Source organism: Watersipora subatra, chromosome 10 (assembly GCF_963576615.1).
Source record: "Watersipora subatra chromosome 10, tzWatSuba1.1, whole genome shotgun sequence".
Classification (NCBI taxonomy): Eukaryota; Metazoa; Bryozoa; class Gymnolaemata; order Cheilostomatida; family Watersiporidae; genus Watersipora; species Watersipora subatra.
In genome coordinates, this window is record NC_088717.1 from 40,785,797 (window position 1) to 40,808,810 (window position 23,014).

Consider the following 23,014-nt stretch of genomic DNA (forward strand, 5'->3'; position numbering starts at 1 on the left):
GAGAATAACAAGAATATGAAATGAGAATAACAAGAATGTGAAATGAGAATAACAAGAATATGAAATGAGAATAACAAGAATATGAAATGAGAATAACAAGAATATGAAATGAGAATAACAAGAATATGAAATGACAATAACAAGAATGTGAAATGAGAATAGCAAGAATGTGAAATGAGAATAACAAGAATGTGAAATGAGAATAACAAGAATATGAAATGAGAATAACAAGAATATGAAATGAGAATAACAAGAATATGAAATGAGAATAACAAGAATATGAAATGAGAATAACAAGAATATGAAATGAGAATAACAAGAATATGAAATGACAATAACAAGAATGTGAAATGAGAATAGCAAGAATGTGAAATGAGAATAACAAGAATGTGAAATGAGAATAACAAGAATGTGAAATGAGAATAGCAAGAATGTGAAATGAGAATAACAAGAATGTGAAATGAGAATAACAAGAATATGAAATGAGAATAACAAGAATATGAAATGAGAATAACAAGAATATGAAATGAGAATAACAAGAATATGAAATGAGAATAACAAGAATATGAAATGAGAATAACAAGAATATGAAATGACAATAACAAGAATGTGAAATGAGAATAGCAAGAATGTGAAATGAGAATAACAAGAATGTGAAATGAGAATAACAAGAATGTGAAATGAGAATAACAAGAATATGAAATGAGAATAGCAAGAATGTGAAATGAGAATAACAAGAATGTGAAATGAGAATAACAAGAATGTGAAATGAGAATAACAAGAATATGAAATGACAATAACAAGAATGTGAAATGAGAATAGCAAGAATGTGAAATGAGAATAACAAGAATGTGAAATGAGAATAACAAGAATGTGAAATGAGAATAGCAAGAATGTGAAATGAGAATAACAAGAATGTGAAATGAGAATAACAAGAATATGAAATGAGAATAACAAGAATATGAAATGAGAATAACAAGAATATGAAATGAGAATAACAAGAATATGAAATGAGAATAACAAGAATATGAAATGAGAATAACAAGAATATGAAATGACAATAACAAGAATGTGAAATGAGAATAGCAAGAATGTGAAATGAGAATAACAAGAATGTGAAATGAGAATAACAAGAATGTGAAATGAGAATAACAAGAATATGAAATGAGAATAGCAAGAATGTGAAATGAGAATAACAAGAATGTGAAATGAGAATAACAAGAATGTGAAATGAGAATAACAAGAATATGAAATGACAATAACAAGAATGTGAAATGAGAATAGCAAGAATGTGAAATGAGAATAACAAGAATGTGAAATGAGAATAACAAGAATATGAAATGAGAATAACAAGAATGTGAAATGAGAATAACAAGAATATGAAATGAGAATAACAAGAATATGAAATGAGAATAACAAGAATATGAAATGAGAATAACAAGAATATGAAATGACAATAACAAGAATGTGAAATGAGAATAGCAAGAATGTGAAATGAGAATAACAAGAATGTGAAATGAGAATAACAAGAATGTGAAATGAGAATAACAAGAATATGAAATGAGAATAACAAGAATATGAAATGAGAATAGCAAGAATATGAAATGAGAATAACAAGAATATGAAATGAGAATAACAAGAATGTGAAATGAGAATAGCAAGAATGTGAAATGAGAATAACAAGAATGTGAAATGAGAATAACAAGAATATGAAATGAGAATAACAAGAATATGAAATGAGAATAACAAGAATGTGAAATGAGAATAACAAGAATATGAAATGAGAATAACAAGAATATGAAATGAGAATAACAAGAATGTGAAATGAGAATAGCAAGAATATGAAATGAGAATAACAAGAATATGAAATGAGAATAACAAGAATGTGAAATGAGAATAACAAGAATGTGAAATAAAAATAACAAGAATATGAAATGAGAATAACAAGAATATGAAATGAGAATAACAAGAATATGAAATGAGAATAACAAGAATATGAAATGAGAATAACAAGAATATGAAATGAGAATAACAAGAATATGAAATGAGAATAACAAGAATATGAAATGAGAATAACAAGAATGTGAAATGAGAATAACAAGAATATGAAATGAGAATAACAAGAATATGAAATGAGAATAACAAGAATATGAAATGAGAATAACAAGAATATGAAATGAGAATAACAAGAATATGAAATGAGAATAACAAGAATATGAAATGAGAATAACAAGAATATGAAATGAGAATAACAAGAATATGAAATGAGAATAACAAGAATATGAAATGAGAATAACAAGAATGTGAAATGAGAATAGCAAGAATGTGAAATGAGAATAACAAGAATGTGAAATGAGAATAACAAGAATATGAAATGAGAATAACAAGAATATGAAATGAGAATAACAAGAATGTGAAATGAGAATAACAAGAATATGAAATGAGAATAACAAGAATATGAAATGAGAATAACAAGAATATGAAATGAGAATAACAAGAATGTGAAATGAGAATAGCAAGAATATGAAATGAGAATAACAAGAATATGAAATGAGAATAACAAGAATATGAAATGAGAATAACAAGAATATGAAATGAGAATAACAAGAATGTGAAATGAGAATAACAAGAATGTGAAATGAGAATAACAAGAATGTGAAATGAGAATAGCAAGAATATGAAATGAGAATAACAAGAATGTGAAATGAGAATAGCAAGAATATGAAATGAGAATAACAAGAATATGAAATGAGAATAACAAGAATGTGAAATGAGAATAACAAGAATATGAAATGAGAATAACAAGAATATGAAATGAGAATAACAAGAATGTGAAATGAGAATAGCAAGAATGTGAAATGAGAATAACAAGAATATGAAATGAGAATAACAAGAATATGAAATGAGAATAACAAGAATATGAAATGAGAATAACAAGAATGTGAAATGAGAATAACAAGAATGTGAAATGAGAATAACAAGAATGTGAAATGAGAATAGCAAGAATATGAAATGAGAATAACAAGAATGTGAAATGAGAATAGCAAGAATATGAAATGAGAATAACAAGAATATGAAATGAGAATAACAAGAATGTGAAATGAGAATAACAAGAATATGAAATGAGAATAACAAGAATGTGAAATGAGAATAACAAGAATGTGAAATGAGAATAGCAAGAATATGAAATGAGAATAACAAGAATGTGAAATGAGAATAGCAAGAATATGAAATGAGAATAACAAGAATATGAAATGAGAATAACAAGAATATGAAATGAGAATAACAAGAATATGAAATGAGAATAACAAGAATATGAAATGAGAATAACAAGAATGTGAAATGAGAATAACAAGAATATGAAATGAGAATAACAAGAATATGAAATGAGAATAACAAGAATGTGAAATGAGAATAGCAAGAATGTGAAATGAGAATAACAAGAATGTGAAATGAGAATAACAAGAATATGAAATGAGAATAACAAGAATATGAAATGAGAATAACAAGAATGTGAAATGAGAATAACAAGAATATGAAATGAGAATAACAAGAATATGAAATGAGAATAACAAGAATGTGAAATGAGAATAACAAGAATATGAAATGAGAATAACAAGAATATGAAATGAGAATAACAAGAATATGAAATGAGAATAACAAGAATATGAAATGAGAATAACAAGAATGTGAAATGAGAATAACAAGAATATGAAATGAGAATAACAAGAATATGAAATGAGAATAACAAGAATGTGAAATGAGAATAACAAGAATGTGAAATGAGAATAACAAGAATATGAAATGACAATAACAAGAATGTGAAATGAGAATAGCAAGAATGTGAAATGAGAATAACAAGAATGTGAAATGAGAATAACAAGAATATGAAATGAGAATAACAAGAATATGAAATGAGAATAACAAGAATATGAAATGAGAATAACAAGAATATGAAATGAGAATAACAAGAATATGAAATGAGAATAACAAGAATATGAAATGACAATAACAAGAATGTGAAATGAGAATAGCAAGAATGTGAAATGAGAATAACAAGAATGTGAAATGAGAATAACAAGAATGTGAAATGAGAATAGCAAGAATGTGAAATGAGAATAACAAGAATGTGAAATGAGAATAACAAGAATATGAAATGAGAATAACAAGAATATGAAATGAGAATAACAAGAATATGAAATGAGAATAACAAGAATATGAAATGAGAATAACAAGAATATGAAATGAGAATAACAAGAATATGAAATGACAATAACAAGAATGTGAAATGAGAATAGCAAGAATGTGAAATGAGAATAACAAGAATGTGAAATGAGAATAACAAGAATGTGAAATGAGAATAACAAGAATATGAAATGAGAATAGCAAGAATGTGAAATGAGAATAACAAGAATGTGAAATGAGAATAACAAGAATGTGAAATGAGAATAACAAGAATATGAAATGACAATAACAAGAATGTGAAATGAGAATAGCAAGAATGTGAAATGAGAATAACAAGAATGTGAAATGAGAATAACAAGAATGTGAAATGAGAATAGCAAGAATGTGAAATGAGAATAACAAGAATGTGAAATGAGAATAACAAGAATATGAAATGAGAATAACAAGAATATGAAATGAGAATAACAAGAATATGAAATGAGAATCACAAGAATATGAAATGAGAATAACAAGAATATGAAATGAGAATAACAAGAATATGAAATGACAATAACAAGAATGTGAAATGAGAATAGCAAGAATGTGAAATGAGAATAACAAGAATGTGAAATGAGAATAACAAGAATGTGAAATGAGAATAACAAGAATATGAAATGAGAATAGCAAGAATGTGAAATGAGAATAACAAGAATGTGAAATGAGAATAACAAGAATGTGAAATGAGAATAACAAGAATATGAAATGACAATAACAAGAATGTGAAATGAGAATAGCAAGAATGTGAAATGAGAATAACAAGAATGTGAAATGAGAATAACAAGAATATGAAATGAGAATAACAAGAATGTGAAATGAGAATAACAAGAATATGAAATGAGAATAACAAGAATATGAAATGAGAATAACAAGAATATGAAATGAGAATAACAAGAATATGAAATGACAATAACAAGAATGTGAAATGAGAATAGCAAGAATGTGAAATGAGAATAACAAGAATGTGAAATGAGAATAACAAGAATGTGAAATGAGAATAACAAGAATATGAAATGAGAATAACAAGAATATGAAATGAGAATAGCAAGAATATGAAATGAGAATAACAAGAATATGAAATGAGAATAACAAGAATGTGAAATGAGAATAGCAAGAATGTGAAATGAGAATAACAAGAATGTGAAATGAGAATAACAAGAATATGAAATGAGAATAACAAGAATATGAAATGAGAATAACAAGAATGTGAAATGAGAATAACAAGAATATGAAATGAGAATAACAAGAATATGAAATGAGAATAACAAGAATGTGAAATGAGAATAGCAAGAATATGAAATGAGAATAACAAGAATATGAAATGAGAATAACAAGAATGTGAAATGAGAATAACAAGAATGTGAAATGAGAATAACAAGAATATGAAATGAGAATAACAAGAATATGAAATGAGAATAACAAGAATATGAAATGAGAATAACAAGAATATGAAATGAGAATAACAAGAATATGAAATGAGAATAACAAGAATATGAAATGAGAATAACAAGAATATGAAATGAGAATAACAAGAATGTGAAATGAGAATAACAAGAATATGAAATGAGAATAACAAGAATATGAAATGAGAATAACAAGAATATGAAATGAGAATAACAAGAATATGAAATGAGAATAACAAGAATATGAAATGAGAATAACAAGAATATGAAATGAGAATAACAAGAATATGAAATGAGAATAACAAGAATATGAAATGAGAATAACAAGAATATGAAATGAGAATAACAAGAATGTGAAATGAGAATAGCAAGAATGTGAAATGAGAATAACAAGAATGTGAAATGAGAATAACAAGAATATGAAATGAGAATAACAAGAATATGAAATGAGAATAACAAGAATGTGAAATGAGAATAACAAGAATATGAAATGAGAATAACAAGAATATGAAATGAGAATAACAAGAATATGAAATGAGAATAACAAGAATGTGAAATGAGAATAGCAAGAATATGAAATGAGAATAACAAGAATATGAAATGAGAATAACAAGAATATGAAATGAGAATAACAAGAATATGAAATGAGAATAACAAGAATGTGAAATGAGAATAACAAGAATGTGAAATGAGAATAACAAGAATGTGAAATGAGAATAGCAAGAATATGAAATGAGAATAACAAGAATGTGAAATGAGAATAGCAAGAATATGAAATGAGAATAACAAGAATATGAAATGAGAATAACAAGAATGTGAAATGAGAATAACAAGAATATGAAATGAGAATAACAAGAATATGAAATGAGAATAACAAGAATGTGAAATGAGAATAGCAAGAATGTGAAATGAGAATAACAAGAATATGAAATGAGAATAACAAGAATATGAAATGAGAATAACAAGAATATGAAATGAGAATAACAAGAATGTGAAATGAGAATAACAAGAATGTGAAATGAGAATAACAAGAATGTGAAATGAGAATAGCAAGAATATGAAATGAGAATAACAAGAATGTGAAATGAGAATAGCAAGAATATGAAATGAGAATAACAAGAATATGAAATGAGAATAACAAGAATGTGAAATGAGAATAACAAGAATATGAAATGAGAATAACAAGAATGTGAAATGAGAATAACAAGAATGTGAAATGAGAATAGCAAGAATATGAAATGAGAATAACAAGAATGTGAAATGAGAATAGCAAGAATATGAAATGAGAATAACAAGAATATGAAATGAGAATAACAAGAATATGAAATGAGAATAACAAGAATATGAAATGAGAATAACAAGAATATGAAATGAGAATAACAAGAATGTGAAATGAGAATAACAAGAATATGAAATGAGAATAACAAGAATATGAAATGAGAATAACAAGAATGTGAAATGAGAATAGCAAGAATGTGAAATGAGAATAACAAGAATGTGAAATGAGAATAACAAGAATATGAAATGAGAATAACAAGAATATGAAATGAGAATAACAAGAATGTGAAATGAGAATAACAAGAATATGAAATGAGAATAACAAGAATATGAAATGAGAATAACAAGAATGTGAAATGAGAATAACAAGAATATGAAATGAGAATAACAAGAATATGAAATGAGAATAACAAGAATATGAAATGAGAATAACAAGAATGTGAAATGAGAATAGCAAGAATATGAAATGAGAATAACAAGAATGTGAAATGAGAATAGCAAGAATATGAAATGAGAATAACAAGAATATGAAATGAGAATAACAAGAATGTGAAATGAGAATAGCAAGAATGTGAAATGAGAATAACAAGAATGTGAAATGAGAATAACAAGAATATGAAATGAGAATAACAAGAATATGAAATGAGAATAACAAGAATGTGAAATGAGAATAGCAAGAATATGAAATGAGAATAACAAGAATGTGAAATGAGAATAGCAAGAATGTGAAATGAGAATAACAAGAATATGAAATGAGAATAACAAGAATGTGAAATGAGAATAACAAGAATATGAAATGAGAATAACAAGAATATGAAATGAGAATAACAAGAATATGAAATGAGAATAACAAGAATGTGAAATGAGAATAACAAGAATGTGAAATGAGAATAACAAGAATATGAAATGAGAATAACAAGAATATGAAATGAGAATAACAAGAATATGAAATGAGAATAACAAGAATGTGAAATGAGAATAACAAGAATGTGAAATGAAAATGACAAAGTGAAGTGCCAGGTTTGCTCTGTTAATGTACAGTATTTATCATCTGGACTAGGAAGCGTAGCAATGGTAAACAGGAATTATGATCACGGAGTAATATATGTGTAATACATGTGAGACATATTAAGTAAGCCATTTTTTTCATCAGAAAGAAAACTCCAAATTATTAGTGACAACAATACCATAGCTTGAGTGTACTAGGCTATTGTGAAACAAGTCACACATATGTAGATGTCTCTGATCCCAAAGTATATGGTGAATGAGTAAATAGGCCACAACCAATAAAATCCAACTTTGCTGACCTTGCATGCTGCCTCAATGACCTTGCAGAGTGCACCAGCTGAGGGTTCACAATGGAACACATGAGCCACAAACTCATCTTCTGCTGTATGAACAATCATTCCCATTAGCCTGCAGCGAAACATATTACAGCTCTGTGAAACAAGCCAGGTACATACATAGTTATATGAGTATGAGGGAGTAGTGAGGTACATACATAGTTATATGAGTATGAGGGAGCAGTGAGGTATATACATAGTTATATGAGTATGAGGGAGTAGTGAGGTACATACACAGTCGTGAGAATATGAGGGAGTAGTGAGGTACATACATAGTTATATGAGTATGAGGGAGTAGTGAGGTACATACACAGTTGTGAGAGTATGTGGAGTAGTGAGGTACATACATAGTTATATGAGTATGAGGGAGTAGTGAGGTACATACATAGTTATATGAGTATAAGGGAGTAGTGAGGTACATACACAGTCGTGAGAGTATGAGGGAGTAGAGAGGTACATACACGGTTGTGAGAGTATGAGAGAGTAGAGAGGTACATACACAGTTGTGAGAGTATGAGAGAGTAGAGAGGTACATACACAGTTGTGAGAGTATGAGAGAGTAGAGAGGTACATACACAGTTGTGTGAGTATGAGGGAGTAGGGAGGTACATACACAGTTGAGAGAGTATGAGAGAGTAGAGAGGTACATACACAGTTGTGAGAGTATGAGAGAGTAGAGAGGTACATACACAGTTGTGTGAGTATGAGGGAGTAGGGAGGTACATACACAGTTGAGAGAGTATGAGAGAGTAGAGAGGTACATACACAGTTGTGTGAGTATGAGGGAGTAGGGAGGTACATACACAGTTGTGAGAGTATGAGAGAGTAGAGAGGTACATACACAGTTGTGTGAGTATGAGGGAATAAGGAGGTACATACACAGTTGTGAGAGTATGAGAGAGTAGAGAGGTACATACACAGTTGTGAGAGTATGAGAGAGTAGAGAGGTACATACACAGTTGTGTGAGTATGAGGGAGTAGGGAGGTACATACACAGTTGTGTGAGTATGAGGGAGTAGAGAGGTACATACATGGTTGTGTTAGCACAAGGGAGAATGATAACTCTACCTGACATCACGAGCAGAGATTCCAAAGAAAGTGAGAAAACGGAGTCTTGTGTCTAAGATGACAGTCTCATACTGGACTCCGGTTACCCTGATGTCAGCAGATGATACGGCCACATTCGAGAAAAGCCAATCACCTCTGCAAAACGCAACAGTGTCTCATTGCAGATGCGGAACAAAAATGTATAAAGAAGATAGCATGAAAAACAGAATAATCCAAAATATCAGAGCTAAAGATTATAGTATTCTCACTAAACATCTTATGCACCCAGAACAGCTAGAAGAGGCTTATTTGTATGAGGCACTCAGCTGGTCTTTTGAGTGGGTCTCATTGTACCTCTCTATAGACTTACACTCGGTGAAACTGCACTGGTAAGTATAAATGTACAAGTATAGGCAACATTATTACAGTGTGTGCACCCCTGAAATCTCTCTAATATGTCATAAACCTTTAGCAGCAAAGACAACTGAAAACACTATGAACACACATGCCATTAGGTGTTCATACCTAAAACAGCTAAAACATTGATCTTGCACTCTCGACAGATTGCATGTACAGAAAACATCATACATAGACTACCATGGAAACTAATTGTTGAAAACAATTTAATTTGTTGAAGAAAAAAGTACATATGTATCATAATTTTAGTAACTCTCCTCCGCGCAATGCAAAGACATGAAATATTGGTAACATTAGAAGGATAAGTGACAACTGTCACAACTTTAAAAACTGAAGATAAGAAAGAACTGACTCGGTACTTGCTGATCAGCTGTAATTTTATATGGCCTAGTATAATGTAAGTTGAACAACCACTCAGCTTTAAAATCAAACAACAAAAACATTTGGGGAGCAAAGTGAAGGGATGTGAATAGACAGACAGAGGAATGATATTGGCACACAAGACAGAAAGGGCAAACTTGAAAATGATTAAACCAAGATGAAAGATAAAATAGGGTTGACTTGAAAAAGGTTTTAGAGTCAAGCATACGAGAAAGAGAAATGTGCAGAGGTGAGCTAACCTGTCAACAGAGTTGGTTAGACTCTCTATGGCTCCATTTACTATGTCCATGCCAGTTGCTTTATCTACTGGCATTGAGCCGATATAGTGACACTTCTTGGTTTTTGAGGCAGCATTCATGGGTGACGGCAGCACGACTACCAAATACAAAGATAATTTGTATTACATACTTTTATTTGAATAAAGTGTGAACACTTGCCATCAGAATAAAAAGTGCTGAACACTGCTGAGAAGATGAGTGGATATTGATCTATATTATAATACATCGAGTTCAGCTTATAAGCTAGAGAGTGAACATGGAGTGGGGTGTTAGCTCAAACACTTTCAAATGCCAATTACCGTTAAGATGATAATATTCTACCAGTAAATTAGGTATCACTCTACCATATTCAAAATTAACATTGTGAGTAAAAACATGTATTTCAAGATAAACTTTTACTGCTCTTTATATTCTTTACTAGTTGAACGCCCGGCGTTGCTCGGGTAATAAATGTCTTTGCACAGAAAACTTATTTGTATTTAACATATAACAACAGTTACCATTCTAGCTCTCAAACTTCATATCATGACAAAAGTGTTTTGTGCAGTTTGAATAAATTGAGATAAAATAAAAACAAATATAAGGTTTGCAAACTTTGTCAAACAACTGTAACTTTCAAACTTCATGTCTTGAAGAAAATGTTTGGTGCAGGTCAAATAAATTAAGAAACTAAATAAAATAACTATAAAAGTGTTTCAATGTAAAATAATTAGTAAGTAAAAGATAAATTAAAACTTTTTTGCTACAATTACAATAAAAGATGATTTGGTAATGATACAATTAATACGAACTGAGAAAACAAAATAGCAATCCTGAATATGTTGAATTAATAATAACAAGTCATGAATAAAAGTGTGTGTGTATAAAAAAGTTACTGTTCCAGCAGAAGCTATCCATCAAAACATTGAACACTACGATACTGGTACCCCTTGATACTGGTACACATGTAAAAATGAGATCTCAGACTGTTTTTTTCTGATACTCTGTCTGACCGAATGGAGAGAGAATGTAGAGACTATTCCTACTTGAGATAATACAATGGTCCGCTTAAAAAGTATTAGCCTTTACCGATTTTGCAATCGAACCTCAGAAAAAACCGGAAACAGAATTGTAATGGAACATTTTGAATTGAAACGGCATTATTTAAGAAACAAAAACTAAAAAAATAGGTAATGGTAGCAAAATATTAGTTTTTAAAACATTTCAAAAAATAACAAACGCAAAAGTTAATATAAGTTAATAACCAAAGGTGCACATTTAGCATGTGCATACGGTGTGCGATAAGAGCGAGAGCATTGTAAGAACAGCGTAGCTTGGTGGCTAAATGCACCCTTTGAAACATACAGTTGCATATTTCGTGAGTTCAAATCCAGCAGAATGCGAGCTTTTAATTCCAAAATTTTTAATAGATATAGCTGGACATACTGAAGGACACACAGACAAACTTTGAGATTTATATATAGAAAATATATAAACAGATCCCTATAATCTTTATTATAATAAGAGCAGTGTCCATCCGTGGCCATGGTTGGAGGTTAGGGAAAAGAATAATGATATATTCTCCACGCTTGATTAACACAAATGATGATGTCTCACAGCACACCAGAATGCCATGCCATACTAACATGGGTACCAACATGACATGAAAGTTGGTAAGAAGACAAGCGATCAAGTGTAACCGCTTGAAATACAATGAACCTTGATTAGATAGTTAAATCCACACTTGAACAGAAGATGAATATGAAATATGGTGGTGCTTGCTTTTTATGTTCAGCCTCATAGCAGAACTGCGGAAGAGGCTGCAAGCAATATGTCTAATTGACACTTATGGTTGACACTTATTGTTGACACTTATTGTTGACACTTATTGTTGACACTTATTGTTGACACTTATTGTTGACACTTATTGTTGACACTTATTGTTGACACTTATTGTTGCCACTTCTGGTTGACATTTATGGGTGACACTTATGGTTGACACTTATAGTTGACATTTATAGTTTACACTATCCATTTGAGAGCTAAGTTGAGAAATAGATTTTAAGCATTTCCAATTATTATATTATATAGACGAACATAGCTTAGTAAACTAACACAGCAAGACAAATAGGATTGAAGTCTTGTTGCTGGCAACACTTGGTAAATGCTGCTGATTAAATATTCAACATATGGTAAACTAGGGTAAATTAGTCGATATAATGAGAGGCAATGAAGACACAAATCTGCAGTTACTAAGGAACCAAATGTAATCATCATAATCTTTAGAATTTGTTAGAGCATCAGACACACCTTTTCCTTTCTCTGCCACGAGATGAAGAGCATCGAGTTTTTCAGGTCTCTTTTTTGATGAACCCGGCGACTTTTCCTTTCTTTCTTTTGCTAGTCGAGAGCAAATCTCCTTGAGAGTGTTGGCTATTTGCTTAGCAGGTACTTCACACCTAAACACGTGGCAGTTGTGTATCCTCGTCATAGGGTCTCGCGCCACATAGGCAAAGTCACTACAAAAAAGTTTATATAAAGTGTAAGACTTGGTTCAGCCATTACTCGCTAATTATTTCACATTTACATTTCAAACCATTACAGTAGTTTTATTTTTTTCTTTCAATTTATTTCATCTACACAAAACACTTTTTATGACATAATTCTTAAAATTTACAGTTGCTTGAAAAATATGATATAGCTTTGAGTTTTTTTTGAAAACATAAATAAAAATAAGACACTGACAAACAGTAAAATAAAAACACTCAGCTTCATCTTACAACAAATATTAAACAGTTAATAACTCAGTAAACAGACCCAGAAACATAGACAATATATTTAAACTCCATCATTTCACTGAAAATCCTTAGAACATAGTTTAGAGCTCAACCAGCCCTATTACGCCTACATGTACATTAGAAGAGTAAACATGTAAGGGCAGACAATTACAAATTATCCGAATCGAATATGATCAGAACAACTCAACACACTCCCGGCTCATTACCATATTATGCAACTTTACAGACTTGATAGTGGAATCTGTGTGCCAAATGTCGCAAATGAAAAAGATTTTCAGCTACGACGTACCATGAATTCTGGCTGCCAACACCCCATACTCGAATGGTGTGGATAGGTTGAACGGATAAAACTGTAGTAGAGACTGGGTCGAGCAAACAAAGTTCCTTTCCATCTATTTCCATCCTCAACTCTTTTCCCTAAAACAAAAAAAATAACATTATAAACACGCTGATGAAGTAATAACAGAAATTATAATCGTCTACGTCTACATGTATGTCTATGTCTACGTAGCAGCTGAACAACTTATTAAAATCTACTAAACTGACTACTGACTAAACCGACACAAATGGCTGCAAGTTTAAACCTGGTGTAAACAATATAGTATTTCCTTTCTTCCCAATATCAAGGAACTGCTGTGGAAGGTTGTGTAGTTTAAACCTACAATTGCACTTGATGACTAAGAGAAAAAATACAAACAAAAAATTAAAAAAGCACAAGCCATAGATATATAGCCAAGTCCACAATCGTATGACCAGAAGTGAAAAATTATAATATAACACAGCCAGAATTACCAAGCATTTACTTGATAATGAATCAATATTTTATATACAAATCCCGTTAACTACATATTGACTAGTAAGGTAACTACATATTGACTAGTAAGGTAACTACATTTTGACTAGTAAGGTACATATCAATATCTCTTAAGGAGACCGGTATTAACTCAAATCCTCTCTTATGAAGAAAAGAAATGGACCAATCACAGTATTCATGCAACTAAAACTGCGATAAACAGTGAAACAATGACCACGAGGAAGCATAAAACAACAGATTGAGAAACTGGAAAATGAACTGCTCTCCAAATGATATACATAAATACATGAGTGGGCAAGAGGGTATATGAAACAATTCTCAAACTTCTTCTACTGAAAATCGAGGTAAGTGACTGCTAAAGGGGGAAACTATTCATCTCCGAAACAAACTGTCTTTAATTAAACATTTATTAAAGTCAGTCTAGATACAAAGTTTTGTCTTAACATATCCTTGTTCTACAAGTTATAACCTTCCAGATGGTATATCAGCTCTGCCTTCTATTAACAGTTGCCTAATGCTTTGCTAATATACTATCAAAAAGACTGTCTTACAGAAAATTTTATCTAAAGAAAGACATTACTACCAGGCGCATGTGAGTGTAACTTCAGTGCTCGTGAGGTACAAGCAGTTAAAGTCACGCGCAGCTACAAAAGAATTCAAAACTTAATGCTGACGTCGTCATCATTAAGAGGAGGTACGGAGACAAAACTACTACCCATTGCTGGCATTTAGTTAGAAGTGTAAGCCCGAGTTTGTTTCAAAGAATAACAAGTTAATGTTGAGCCAGAATTTAGATTTAAAAACAGTTTTAGGCTGCTAAAAGCTTCCTGAACCATTCTGAACTGAAGTTTGAAGTCATTGTTGTTTCGTACTTATAGGCGGGAAACATCCTCCATAACAATCTACTCACTATGTTTAGGAGTGTGAACATGCAATGAGTCGGCTATGAGGTAAAGCTGAGAGAAGAAAAACAGGCCAGTTATAGACATCTATTCAACGTGGTACTACTAAGGATGAGTAAACTAGACGAAAACTTGATGGTTAGTCACAACACGGATATGACAGCTGACTTTTACTTATACACCAGTTGAGTATTACCTTCTTGTCACCCTACAGAATGATAGACTCGCTAGCACATGTAGTTTTAGAGCGGTATACTGAAGGGGGGGGGGGTATAACCTCGCCAGTGCTCCTACCTAGCTTAGGCTAGCTGACTGATACTAAATAAAAAGCTACTAATATATTTAGTGTATTACTGTCTACTAGCATACTGTGAGCACCGAGAAGCTACTAATATAATTAGTGTATTACTGTCTACTAGCATACTGTGAGCACCGAGAAGCTACTAATATATTTAATGTATTACTGTCTACTAGCATACTATGAGCACCGAGAAGCTACTAATATATTTAGTGTATTACTGTCTACTAGCATACTGTGAGCACCGAGAAGATTGGTCAGTAATGTGTGAAACTGTATGAATAAATCAATTTCTAACCGCTACAAGATTGCTCAAACATAACTAAAAAGACATGTTATGCTTTTGTGGAGTTGTGTTTTCAATGACAAGAGAACGCAACTCAAACATTGCTAACACTAACGTAGCAGTGAAATGAATTGCTGCAAACTGGATGTTCTACTAAACCGAAGGGCAGGCTCTAATCACTAATCACCTCAGCCCATTGCGCCATCCCATCATTTGTCTTGCCTCCCGTTAGGTCCATTATACATCTATTAATAGAACGGCAACTCGTTTCCTGATCCTGTAAGTCTGCTTCTGACAGCGGCGTCCAACCGATAGAGTGAACGGAGAACCTCAGCGTTTGTTCTGGACCAGATGTCATACTATCCGCTCCGTTCAGTGACCTATCATTGCCAAACAGATGGTTATAAAGATACAGCAAAGACGTCTAAAGAACCATCTGGACATGTTCAACACAACAACTACCAAAACTAGTTGAATACAAAATAAAGAATAGTTGAGTGAAATTCTATTTTCTGTTTTAAAGAACCGCATAAAAAATCTTCGTACAAAGGCTACAGTGACTCACATAGATTTAATAGTTTTGTCAGCCAGGTTTATAAGACTGCTCTCCATAGACTTGAGATGGTCAGCCGGAGAAGAGACCTCCTGAAACACAGTCATAAAATGACCTTAGAATGAACTTTTTCATTCTAAGGTTTGTATTTACATGATTACCAAGCGATAAAGAAATGTTTGACAATTGCATAAACTGACTCCGATTGTGAAAACCAACACCGACGAGTTTTAGCATGTTTGTAAATTGTTACTATAATAACAGCCGTGTCCGACGTTAGAAAAAGAGCATTAAAAAACAAGATAGCACTACACAGGAATTGAACCAAGCCAATCCGTTTCTGAGCCAAGCACACTACCATCTGCACCACTTGACCACCTTTCAACATCAAAGAATAAGTGTGCACATAGTTATTACAAGCGACGATCTCTCACGATGCATGGGACTGCCAGTGTACCAGTACTGATAAAACTGATTCGACCTAAAAATCTATAGCCTGCAGGAATGAGCTGCTGATACATAAAAGTGATGAACAGAGATTTTTGCGAGAATATTGCAATAAAAAACAAGGCCAGTATATATCACAAATACTGACTGCAGAGTCCCCTGCCTCATCAGCAGGCCTGTCACGCTGTATGCTGCCTGTACGGACATGCCAATAGTACTCGCCCTCATCATCGAAGCATTTTTTCCATCCCAGTGGCAGTTGTTCTTCTTCACTCTAAGTAAAATATATCACCCAATTTGAATCTAGCACATGAAACTATAATCAATAAGTCTCGCTGCTGTTCTACAAACTCTCATATAAACATAATGACAAATAATAAGAGTGATACTATTAGTATTAAACCGGCACAAAGTTAATAAAAAATGGATGAAAAACTTTTTTGAGGTAAATTATATTTTAATGCATTTGTCTGAGACATTAAAACAACGCAGTATTTTATAGTTTCAACTTAAAATGAACAAATTGAGTCGGCACTTCTCATAAAACACACTCAAATATTCTTGGCTAGTCACTCGCTAAAACTATTTTTACAATTGCCTTGACCGACGATATGTTTTTGGGAAGATTATGAGATCATGACAATCCTGGGTTCGCACAGAGCACCTAGTCATCAGTCAAATGAGCTCTTCCTCGAGATACTTCTAGAGATGATAATGTTGAAATACATCAATACAGGAAATAAACTAAAGCGATTAAATAACCCGGTTTATAACCAGTGGAAAAACTGCTGTTTGGTAATGGGAAAGACCACATTTTGTACATAAGCATCCTTGACATCTGAAAAGAGTTTTGGCCTTTATAACTGAAGAAATGCATACCTACATGTATATGGAAACAGAAAATTAAAAAAAACACAAGCTAGTAAAAAAAGAAGTACCATATCCAGTTGTAGGCCAAAGAGAACTGTCTCACCAAGACTTATGATTTCAGCTATCGGTGGTACACTAGAGTGTGAGAAGAGTTACATGCTGCAGGTACATGCCATGTATCTGCAGCAGTTACATTAAAGTATATCTTACCTTCTCTTTAGGCGGCAGTTTTTCTGGAGATTTCCGGGTTTTGTCTATGACGGCATAAATATCTTCGCTTGTGTTAAGTTGCATGGACTTCGCAGGAGAGTTTGGGTTGTCTATAACCGGGGATACCATTCTGGGCGAGTGAACACCAACGGGTATGTCAGTCGTGATGTAGGCCTCTTCCATTCCAGAGTCACTATCAGCAAAGAAGTGATGGAATACAACTCGTAGAGGCTGACAAACACGCTAATAAAGTATTAGATTGGGAAATTAGATAAAGAAATATCAATACAGCGATCAATACTGGAACCCTAGGAGTAAGCCGTGGCAAAATGCTGGAAATATAAATGCTACTGGTTGTAGGCATTCCGAGAGTTACTGATCTATGTAGTTTCACATTAGTATTCAGTTTTTATATACATATGTATGTATGTATGTATGTATGTATGTATGTATGTATGTATGTATGTATGTATGTATGTATGTATGTATGTATGTATGTATGTACATATGAGCAGTCTTTATTGTGGTGAGAAATAGTCATACTTTACAACATGTTTTCTATAAAGTACCACAGCGAGTAAACTAAATAGCAAGGTACACAAACTAACAAACAAAAGAAAACTACTGAGTAGTCCAACTAATATCTTGACTAACTTTGGAATAAGTTTGTTCCGACAAAACTGCTAAATCGTATCATTTCACTAAAAAGTGATCCTTTTTTTAAAGAAGTCAGCAACTATTGTGGCAATTATACCCAATGCAAAATAACTGCGCACAAACCTGCCAGATGTAATAAGGGAGATTTCTTCATACTCAGAGGAGTTTATAGGGGAATCAACACTGCTGGTAAGTCTTGCCTCTGTTTCGTCGGTTGTTCGCTGATTGTCCTGTGATAACATCCCAGTTTCTTCTTCTGCGGCTGACATCTTATCTTTGATCAACAATCAAAATATCTGTAATCCGCCAGCATTTGACAGCACTTAATAGCAAGTGAAAACAAGAAACAACACCTCGTAACAAATGGCAACGATACAAAATCAAGTGATATCGAAAGACTACTATGGCAACCACATCAACAAACAACAACCTGGGTAAAGATGTTAAATGCCATATAATGTTTGCAAGTGATTCGATATTCACTTGAGAGTCTTAAAGAAATAAAGTTATGTTTTATATGAGCTAAACAGCATTAATTTTTTTTGTTTCTGTGTTAATGAATGCGCAATATACAAATTTCTAAGCTTGAAAATATAACTTATCACCTCAGATAAAGTAGCGCTAAAATGTAACATATATATTATAAGAATTAGATGTTTAACACTTTTGAGAGTTAAACGACTAATTACACAATTAATCAGGCTACTTGTGAGTGACGTGTGATCTGACAGCTTTTACTTTTGAAACTTTTCAAGTTTACAAACATATAATACATTATTTGCATAACAAATAATGTATAAAATTTGTATTAAATTTGTTAACTCAGTAAAGCTCAGGATACTGAGAAACGGCGTATAAAAGCAAAAAGATACAAACATTATTGCATGAATATTTTGCTTGCCTGAAACAGACTCATCTGGGAAAACAATATCGACCTTTCAATATACAGTCGAACCTCTACTCACAAAATTAATTCATTCTGGAAGCTATTTTATAGGTAAAAATTTAGTAAGTAGAAACTGATTATACCATATGAATGCCCTATTTCATTCCGAGCCCCAACAAAGCTTGGATATAGCATTTGCATATATTATAAGTGCAAGTAATGGTAATAACCTGTAGCAAGTACATGTTAGAATTATATTACTACATGATAAATAGAAAATGTGCACATGGAAAGTAGAAAGAACAGAGAAATAACGATTGAAAACCATGGATGGCTTATTTACTTATGGCATTGACCGGCTAGACGAGGCTAAGCAAAGACCGCGGAGGGTGGGGGGATGGCAGTCAGAAGAAGTCGTGGCATATTGTTGTCTTGGTTTTGTATTACTCCGAATAAATGTTTTTAAGAACGAAAGAAAAAAAACCTATTTACATCAGCACATCTTGAATTGCTAGAAACAAAAGCTGTCTTACTCTGTGTGTGATAGATGATAACTTCAAATTATACAAAGAAGGAAACTAAACATATATTTTACTGACTTTCGATAGCAAATGAAACTGAGTGAGATGCATGGATCATCGTACCCACAGAAAGCACATGGGCTAAAAATGTGAAACAACAAATATGAAAACTTGAAAACTTCTTATGTATAGTCTTTTGCAAGAAGAGGCTCCACAGCACGCTTGTTTAACATAGAACGATTAGCCTGATAAAGGCGCACCATACTGTAGGTACAAACTCAAGTCAAGTCGCTATATCAATATATCAACAGCTATTCTCAAAGATCCCCAAATCTTACTTCATAGTTAAGGCTTAAACTGATATCCATCAGCTATTGCCCCGTATTCTCATATCAGTTGTGATAACTAACGCTGTATCACTTCTTCATACTCGTCCTTGTTCACTATCAACCGTAGCCTTATCTCTAAGAGGAACTAAGCTTAACAACAAATGCTATTGGCTTTAATAATGAGCAGAAACATTGAATGTTGTATGAGTGTGACAAGGGATTGTACACATGTGAAAAAGTGTTGAGCAAGTGTGACAAAGAATTGTAAAAAGTGACAAAAAATTGTACAAATGTGACAAAGTATAGTACAAGCGTGACAAAAAATTGTACAAGCGAGACAAAGAGTCTTCGATGACGGAGGTTTCGACTGATCCACATCAATAAGAATGAAAAATATGGAGCAAACTTTTGAGCTACTATGTCAATAGAGCCAATGTTCATTATGGCCATTTCGGGTTCCAAAGATAAATGGCCCAAATTTTATGTATAGCTAGCAGGCTGTATTTCACATGTGGATATTGAAAGTAGATTAGGTACAAATTCTATGATGAACATTTGTAAGATGTTCAGTGATGCTCTTTTACCAATTAGGAAAAACCTAAATCACGCAGACAGAAACTTTTTTTGAACATACACTCTCACGAGAAGCAGTCTGACAGTGCATTACATGTATGGGTCATCTTTATTGCTGTATAGCATACTTGCCTGACTATACCATGCCAGATCTGAGAGAATAAAAATTAAAGCTGGCATACTCTCATGCTTTTTACATGGCTGTTACTGAAACCTAGCACCTAGAATATAAAACAGACACAGCTAGTGATACAAAAAACTTTGTGTGCCTCTCTCTTTGCAGCGCTAGTTGTAATGCTAGCTCCTAGCTGCTTTCTCTGGCTCGCTGCTAGTTCCTCGTTGCTTTGCCTTGCTGCCAGCTTCTCCTTATGTACTTATTCTTGGATCATTGCCAAGTGTCATTGGTTGCCAAAGTTCATTCCTGTGAATCTTACACTATTCTTGCAATGCCTATTTTTTTAGTGTTTTCGATGTCAGCCAGCATTCTTTTCCGACATGTAATACCTGACGTTTTGACAGCTGACATCTTATGAGATTCCATGAAAATGCAATGTGCCCATGAATTAAACTAAGTCAATAATTTGTACAAGATTGGCCATAATCTGAAAACTATCAATAGCTGATTTGTAAAAAAATGGATTTTGCTATAATACTTATTCTGAGACAGTTCTAATTTTCTATCGTACATAAGACAAAAGAGATATTTACATGTCATGCTATGCATTCTAGTCACTACATCCATCTTTTTTTGTTTTTCAAAACAGTAAAATTCAGCATAGTTATATTATGATTTCACAAAGTCATATTATCTATAATAAATGATGTTATAAGATATATTTATAAGTGTTGTAACTAGTCGATTTGTTTATGACTGGTTGATGCTTCGATATAGAGTGTCAGGATGGCCTAGTGGTACTGCCTTTGACTGTAAACCATAGGGTTGGTGGTTCAAGTCCTGCTTAATGCCAATCTAAAAAAAAAGCTCTCAGCAAGCTTTCAACTCTAAACTGCTGGGTCTTCCGGATCCAGACCACAACTTGGAAGCCCCTTGTACCACACTGACAACATGGGCACATGAAAGATCCACCTCTGTCCTTCGCACATTGGGCAAGTGAAATGGCTCAGAATTCAGATTTATCTAACAGTGCCGCACGTGGTGGATACTGAGCACTGGGTCACCTCTTCTCTACCATACTGCTCGACCCAAGCATTCATCGGTCATGCGAGTCATTGTCGATTTACGACAGACAGCAAGCCAGATGATTCGATGTATATATATATATATATATGTCCATGCTTGTCAATCTGTAGAGTTGTTTGCTCTGTAGAATAGTCTTTGGTACTTCCTGTGATATATTGTTCTCCTTCATATGTAGTGGTGACAAGTATGTAACTTGATCTTATATAATGATGTCACCACTTCATATGTAGTGGCGACATCATATGTGGTCAAACAACGACCGAGATTGTTAATGTCTCTCATCACCTGTAATGATTACATGGCTCTTATGCTGATGCATAAGAGCATAACAGTAGTAAATCATTTACTATACTGTTTGTAGCAGCGGAGTGGGATTGCCAATTCTCTCAGTTTTTTGTTTTCATTGTTTCCTGCTCTGGCTGTCGTAGCAATGCTTCCAACACCGATGTATCTCCACAGTCTCTCACACTGACCTGTCAGCGCTTCCAACGCTAATGCATTCCTAGCTTAGCGGATTTTCACACTTTTATTTTAGCGTTCCAATTCATGCTATGCCAATCTTAGCGTGATTGCTGCTTTCTGTTACGCTGTTTGCAGCAGGCAAAAAGCAACCCACTAAAAAAAAACTAGCACATACCCGTGACAATAAAAAGTAAGCAGTAGAATTTCTTGGCTGTCTGATGACTGAAGGAAAACTCTGAGTTCGTCGTAAAAAAGCAAATCACAATTCTTAAAACTATTCAGTGAGAGCGTCCAGTTTTGCCAGTTATTTAGGCTTGTAGCTCTTCGATAGCAAAATTAAACACGTTGTTATATCTGAAATTAGCCATATATATACAGATAGGCCTGAAGAAGATAACAAGCCACATCACCATGCAGCTTACATAACTCACTCCCAGAGTTACAACATATACAAATCCCATGATTGGGATCACTACCATCTCGTGACAACACCCAGACGATAACAACCTGCATCATGCGGTGTAGGAAGATCCGAATCTGGTACCAATCTACACCAGATCAGAGATTAAAACTGAAGATTAAAAGTTATGAAACCCCTGCTGACGGAAATACAACAAGATGTAGCCAGGAACCCCCACAATTACAAAACTCAATATTGAAGAGTTGAAACACATAGTTTCACTCTTGGACACCAAGACTAACTCTCAACCCATATATAAAGACGCATATCCACTCAATTGCTTCACTCTTTCAATACAGCTTCCTCATGGCAGACAGACATGTTTAAGACAGACATAAGTTTAGTCTAGAGTGCAACTTATTATTAATTTTCTTGTTCTTAAATAAACGTACGGTATTGT

At 32.8% G+C, this 23,014-nt stretch overlaps 1 protein-coding gene across 1 annotated transcript in view; it reads right to left on the minus strand.

Annotated features, from left to right (window-relative positions):
• Positions 1 to 18,453, minus strand: part of LOC137407074 (protein Fe65 homolog) — a 95,684-nt gene extending 77,231 nt beyond the window's left edge. The window contains exons 1-10 of the mRNA XM_068093680.1: positions 18,306 to 18,453; positions 17,526 to 17,718; positions 16,594 to 16,719; positions 16,011 to 16,090; positions 15,633 to 15,825; positions 13,435 to 13,562; positions 12,658 to 12,866; positions 10,330 to 10,465; positions 9,314 to 9,448; positions 8,210 to 8,318 (exon numbers count right to left, since the gene is read on the minus strand). Of these exons, the coding sequence (XP_067949781.1) occupies positions 8,210 to 8,318; positions 9,314 to 9,448; positions 10,330 to 10,465; positions 12,658 to 12,866; positions 13,435 to 13,562; positions 15,633 to 15,825; positions 16,011 to 16,090; positions 16,594 to 16,719; positions 17,526 to 17,718; positions 18,306 to 18,451 (1,455 nt within the window). The 5' untranslated portion in view covers positions 18,452 to 18,453. The remainder of the gene's footprint in view (positions 1 to 8,209; positions 8,319 to 9,313; positions 9,449 to 10,329; positions 10,466 to 12,657; positions 12,867 to 13,434; positions 13,563 to 15,632; positions 15,826 to 16,010; positions 16,091 to 16,593; positions 16,720 to 17,525; positions 17,719 to 18,305) is intronic.
• Positions 18,454 to 23,014: the final 4,561 nt, after the last annotated feature.